The 6,750-nt window shown below is 35.7% G+C and overlaps 1 protein-coding gene across 3 annotated transcripts in view; it reads right to left on the bottom strand.

Annotated features, from left to right (window-relative positions):
- Positions 1 to 2,385: 2,385 nt before the first annotated feature.
- Positions 2,386 to 6,750, bottom strand: part of FYB1 (FYN binding protein 1) — a 152,171-nt gene continuing 147,806 nt past the window's right edge. For all 3 annotated transcript variants that reach the window (XM_032337555.1, XM_032337557.1, XM_032337556.1), the window contains 2 exons: positions 5,493 to 5,524; positions 2,386 to 4,481 (listed from right to left, as the gene is read on the bottom strand). In XM_032337555.1, the coding sequence (XP_032193446.1) occupies positions 4,459 to 4,481; positions 5,493 to 5,524 (55 nt within the window). In that variant the 3' untranslated portion in view covers positions 2,386 to 4,458. The remainder of the gene's footprint in view (positions 4,482 to 5,492; positions 5,525 to 6,750) is intronic.

Genomic DNA, 6,750 nt, shown 5'->3' with positions numbered 1-6,750 from the left:
CTTGCTCCAACTTTTTGTTCCGAAATCAGGCTAAGCATGGGCTGCAGATAGATCCGCATCTTGGCCCAAGCCCAATTTCTTGCCTTGTACTATCCTGCTTCCTCATTCTTGCAGATTCTTTTTTTTTTTTTTCCCCTGCAGAGCCCCTTCAACATATCCCTCACACAAGAATTCCAGTCTCAAGCTCGGCTTTTGGGAGAACCCAACTTAAGATACCTCCTAAGTATTCTATTTCTACAGTTATGTTACCAATAGGAGAGATTTTTTTCTGTTATTTCTCTTCTAGACAAACGCACAAAAATTTTTAATACCTTGTGGTTTTGGTTTTCTAGTCCCGTACTCTTATTTAGATCTTGGAGGTTAGTAACCATGATACCTTACTGCACCTCTTTTAGATCTATACATACTAAAGACAAGAAACCAAAAACAGAACAACACAAAAACAAAAATAAAAAAAACCACAAAAAACACAAACCTCCGGTCCCCTGGGGCATGTGGGTGGCAACAGCATTTCGGTTTCTTTCTTAACACAGCTTCTCCCATATAGGGCAAAGCTCTAACAAGTATATCATATTAATTAAAGAACAATAATCCAAATTTCATCCAACCTTAAAAAGTCTTACCTCTAGTACCACTCCCAGGGAGGTGATGGAGAGTCAAGCTTCCATATCTGACGGCATGTGTAAGGTCATGAGTTTGAAAGGGAAGAGATAGTTCACATGCCTGAATATAATTCTTCATCAAGTTAACTGAAGTTTTTGAAAAATATTACATCATTTCAAACATCTGTTTCTAAGAACTGAGATAAGGTGGCGATAGGAGGTATTTCCGTCTTCTTTGCTACTAAGAACCTGTCCACAAATAGCCTTGTATTAGCTATTGAATATTATTCTCAGCTGGGCAAATTCCCAACCATGATTTGACTTTAAATTTCTATTCCAGGCCGTGGTATTTGCATCCCATCAGATGCTGAGTAGTTCGTGTGCAGCAGCCTTAGTTTTTTATGATCCTATTCCTGCTAGACCTTTTGGGGGCATTTGGCGTTTCTAACATAAATGCAATCTGGCTGTCCTAGACAATAACTGAGGTTTGTCCATCACTCACCCCCACAAAAATGCCCCTTGTTATTGGCAAGGTGGAGAGCTATAGGGTGGTCCGTGCTTCATCTGATTTCCCATCGAAGTGGCTGATGTTGCAAAAAAGTGGAAAAATGTATGTGTGAGAGGAAATGGGGAGGGAGCCAGGGAAAGTCGGAGGAGCAATGGGAGTCGGACCCTAATGAAGAGGGGAGGGAGGAATGTTGGGAAGAGGCATCTCAGAGTACTATGCAGGGTAAGGAAGTTTCTGCTAGGTAGTTGGGGAGATTTCAAACCACAGCTGCCACCTGAGGGCTTCTTTACCTTTCAAGAACAGGACTGCCATGCTTGGTCATTGGCTGGGAGCAGTCTGTGGGAAGCCTGGTGTTGGCACAGCTATGGAAATGGGTTTCAGAGTGTAGAAGGCAGGATCTTTGGTGAGTTAAACCTCCCAAAGCTGGGGGTCTGTGAGGCTAGTATTCTCCTGGTTGTCAAATGCACCCTACCGTTTTCAGACAATGGGATGAGAAAAGAAAGATAGAAGATAGAAACTGGGGGGCACCCGGGTGGCTCAGTGGGTTAAGCCTCTGCCTTTGGCTCAGGTCATGCATGATCTCAGGGTCCTGGGATCAAGCCCCACATTGGGCTCTCTGCTCAGCAAGGAGCCTGCTTCCCCCTCTCTCTCTGCCTCTCTGCCTACTTTTGGTCTCTGTCTGGGAAAATAAATGAATACAATCTTAAAAAAAAAAAAGAAAGAAAAGAAATTGGTTGTAGTCGATGTAGAGATGTTTGGATTCAAGGCAAGTTTTTCTCTTGTTTTTTTTGAATGAGAAGAACTTCAGTATGTTTGTAAGTCCAGAGGAGGAAGTCTGCACAATGGAAGAAGTTAAAGAAGAGGAAGAGAGGAAGAGAAAGGAGGAAAAGTTGGGCAGGGTCTTTGTGAGCGAGAGAGAATTAGTTAATTGTGAATGAAGAAGACTTCAGAGAAAGAAAGAAGAAACTGGATAAAGGTTATGGCTCTGAGGAGTGGTATCTTATTCCCTGGGATAATGTCTGAACATGGGCTGAGGTTGAACATTGTTGGAAGTTGAAGGGACTTGTGCTTGTTTTTTTCAATTTCATTCAAAATAGGAAGAAAAGCATCAGGCACACTACTGTAAGGTTTAGTCTTAAACAGGAGGTACTCCATCCTCTGAGGGTGAAGCAAAAACAGGAATGATCGGGCTTAAAGAAAGACTGCAGATGTGGGATCAAATTACAGGAGAGAAAGGTTGAGGACCTCAATTCCTTGATGAAGTAGGCAGCAAAGTTATCTGCTAAAGATATTATTTATTTGTAGCTCTTCTCACATGACAAAATTCTATACATTAAACTACAGCAGAAATAATACTTAATATATTAAAATTAACATGTCAAATATGCCTTTTATATTAAGATGATTATCTATTATATACCTCTTTTGTAGGCATTGTATGTGTCTGTTTCTTGGTGTATAACCCAAAACTCTAATATAGTTTCCTGGTTTAATTTGGAATTTTAAAAACTGATATTATATTGAGTTTATGTTATTTTCAATGAGAAAAAAATAACTGGAGATATGTCAGTGTATTATGTATATTTGCTACCAAATTTAATAAAAACAAAAACACTTTTGAACCATGTAAGTTATCTATTAAAATAATTTCATCATATGAGCATATACTGGTTTATCCTATCAGAAAGTAGACATCAAAGTATTTCATAATTGGAGGGGGACTTGGACATCATTGGTTTCTAATGTGGAGCCTCAGACTTGCTGACTCTATAAATTGAATAATAAAGGTTGAAGGCCCTTTCTTTCTTTCTTTCTTTCTCTCTCTCCTTCTATCTCTCTCTCTCTCTCTTCCTTCCTTCCTTCCTTTTCTTTCTTTCCTTCCTTCCTTCCTTCCATCTTGTCTTTCTATTTGTCTTTCTTTCTGATCTATTTTCAAAATTTAACACCCCATATGGAAATTACCCATATGAAGGCTGAGGTTACAATGATTTGAAACGATTTCAATTCAGTGGGGCCACTCTTCAGAAGCTCCAATGAGACTTTGAAATATTAAAATACAGAAAATACATTAATCATTATTTAATCAATGAGTTTTAAAAATTCACAAAGGCTTCTGAAATACAGGATTTGGGGTTGGGGAGGATTATAAAAGTTTGAGGTAACTGGTCATAAAATTTTTGGGAAAAACTGATTTTATCTAATCCTGTAATTTGCAGATGAGGAAACTAGTTCACCAAATATCATATCATGGTTCATTGGTAGTAGAGCCAGCTTTAGGATTTGCCTATTTTGGAAGTTGAGAAAAAACTACTTAACATGCTATTTTCTTGGGTGTTAGGAGTCTTGCATTTTGTAGCATGTTGTTTAGTGTTCTTAGCATTTGGAATCCAAATGCTTTATATTTTGTTTGGAGGTGCTTTGGGAAAGAGTATGTATGAGTAGGAAACATTCTAGTCCAAACACTAGGCCAACTTTCCAGTAAAGTGGTTTAAAAAAAATTCCACAGAAGTAATTGAAGAGCAAAAACTTTCAAAAGAGTCTTCATAGTGAAGAGGTGCCATTAAAGCCTAATTAATTTCAAAGTCCATCTTCCATTCTTCATAATTTTAGGGTAGACCTCATTCCTATCTACTCTAGTTCCAACAGTATTTTAAACAGAGCACATAATTCGACTGTTAGTGGATGAGTCTGCAAAAAGAAAACCGATTTTTGACTCTTCTACAGTTTTAATTTGAAGTGTGTGTACTAAATGCATACATTCTCATCAAATAATTAACATATTCACAATTAACAAACAGGGACAATCTTTATACACAAACTCTGCTGCCACTGTAATTTTTAGAACATTGATCCCACCAGCAAGAGAGGAGACAGTTGTGCCCTTTTAAAGATAGAGGATTTGAATAAAGACTATAAGAGACAATCACAATTAGAGGTTCAAACGATAGTTTTCTATCTTGTGGAATGTTTTAATATTTTCTTCCTTATATTTCTTTATTCTTCCTCCTCATATTTCTTTAGACAACACAGTCATTTCTTCTTAATTTTTTCTTTCTTTTTAGAGAGGAGAGGTTGTCTCCTGATGGTCTACAAGAAGTTCCTTCATAACTGTAGCTGAACCAGAAATGGAATATTTCATAATTCTTACAGCTCACTGATGCAGTCTCTCAAGATGTTAAGATCATTTTCTAGTCCACAGTTTTAAAACTTCATAATCAGAGTTTTATAGCGAATGGTAAATAGGTAGTTGCATGCATCCATTTTCTATGATATCCAATCCCATGTCAATTAAAATTCAGACTTCATTTTGGTATCAAATGAACAGAGCAGAATGAACAAGGCTGAGACCTAGTCATTGTCATAGATGCAACCTGAAAAAAAAAATACAAATTTCAATAGAGTTATACAAAACACATAGCTTCTAAGCTTTCCAAGGCTAGAAATGTGGGTAATTCACACTCACCCAGTTTAGGGTTAAAAAAAAAATGTAGAAAAATGTAGAATTGGCTCACTTTGTAAAAAGTAGTTACATGGAAGACCATATATGGATTTACTTTACATTGTTCAGTATATAATTCTAACAAAGTTCTGGACAGATTTATTCTTTTTTTTTTTTAAGTTTTTATTTATTTATTTGAGAGAGGAAGAGAGAGAGCAGGAGATGGGGGAGGGTCAGAGGGAGAAGTAGACTCCCCCCAAACCCCCGCCCCCAAGCAGGGACCCCCATGTGGGATTGGATCCTAGGATTTCAAGATCATGACCTAAGCCTAAGGGAGTCTCTTAACCAAATGAGCCACCCAGGTGCCCTGGACAGATTTATTTTTTATCAAAATGAGACTCAGAATTATTTTATCTGGCACTTAATTAAATGTATTTTTTGGTAGTTTTCTAAATGAGATCGAAGTTGTTAAGTATCAGTAAGAATCATAAGTTTAAAAGGAAACTAAAAGGCCACATGAGTAATTCTATGCGTCACTTCAGTTGAGATTAATTTATAAATATGTGATGCTAAAAGAATATTAGTGAGTATTACAGGTTATGAATTAAAATATGTATACTTGACCTACTAATTGGTCAAGTATACATATTTTTGAGGATGAAAGTTATTTGTATTAAGATTAATGGTATAATGAAAAGTTCACATTAGTTTTGTACTTTTGTTTTCAAAGAAAATAAACAAGATTCTTCCTTGATTTCCAGTCGTGTGCAAAAATAATTTCTTAAATTATACCAGAGCATTTACCTTTCCTAACATTTTCAAGTGATTCAAATTCTGATCAGATTGAAAAGCTCTAATTAATCCAGCAAGCTATTTTTAGTATTTATAAGAACAGTAAATTCACTGTTATTGTTCTCAGTGGTGGGTGCCATGTGGGACTTACCATCAGCAATGTCATCGTAGATCTCTCCGTCACTGTAAATGTAGAAAATAATTTTTTTAAAAGAAAATATGTTCTTAACATTAAGGCAATCTCTAGATTAAAAAGTTAGTAATATGATCTTATATGACACAATTAAACATTTAAAGGTGAGAAGTTAAATGTGAATTTATAAGTGGGAAGAAATTTTGTATTCATCTATACCATCTTTCATTCATTTAACCTAATTCTCTGAGAATAATATAAAAAAAAAGAAATAGAATAATTTTGACCTAAAAAATGAGTGCATCATTTTTGCATTTCTAATAATTTATAAATATTAATTATAAAATACATAAATACTAGTTTCAAAATGAGTAGCCAAGATATGGTTAGTATGGTGATTCTTATGTTATATAATTCTAAAAATATTTATAGTTATAGGCTGATGCATAATAATTGTTCTGGCTACTTTTACACATTTTGGTTGTGCTTGGTCCCAAATCTTTGTAAAATATTCTGTTCTATACACTTAATAAGTCCTTCCTATGTACGAGGAGATATAAACATGGGTAAAATGCAAGCTTCGATTTCAAGAATCTTATAATCTAATGGAGGAGAGAAAGATATACAAGTAATTAAAATAGGAAGTATTGTAAATGCAAATATAGGCTTGAAATGTAGAACACAGTTTCAAAGTTCAGAAATGTAAGGTGACTGTCACCTTGACCAGACTCACTTTTGGTCCCTGTACTATCTCTGCTTTTATCATGGAAACAGCAGCAAGCCCTCCCAGTTGCTGCCAACTATGGCAGATGCTGTAGGCTTCCTCTGTCTTCTGTTTGGATCCTTTCTCTGAGATTAAGGGAATCCTTAGCTAATGGAAATCTGATACGAATGCAAAAAGGACAGATTTTCCTATCATCTATTCAATAAACACTTGCTAAGTAATCACTTCAACAGATGGTGAACCAATAATAACTTAGACTATACTCTCTAACTTCTCTCTTGCTCATCCTCTAATAATCACTGATGAAGATTACTTGCCACATAGTCGTTCCTTGAAATTAGTATCTTTCATAAAATAGAGAAGTGCTTACCTACCATTGTGATTAATGCTCTGAGAAAAAGAAAAGTATTCTAATTATTTTTCTTTTCACTCTTTACTAGTTTCCTGACAAAGCATTAGCATTGATATGTCTCTTTCTGATGGGCGTCAGGTTGTTCATGGATACTGTTTGTGAATCTTCCTTGATTTTTTTATTATGCAGAATTCTGTAAA

Source organism: Mustela erminea, chromosome 3 (genome assembly GCF_009829155.1).
Source record: "Mustela erminea isolate mMusErm1 chromosome 3, mMusErm1.Pri, whole genome shotgun sequence".
Classification (NCBI taxonomy): domain Eukaryota; kingdom Metazoa; phylum Chordata; class Mammalia; order Carnivora; family Mustelidae; genus Mustela; species Mustela erminea.
Note: the sequence above shows the minus strand (reverse complement) of the source record. Positions and strands in the feature narration are given on the sequence as shown.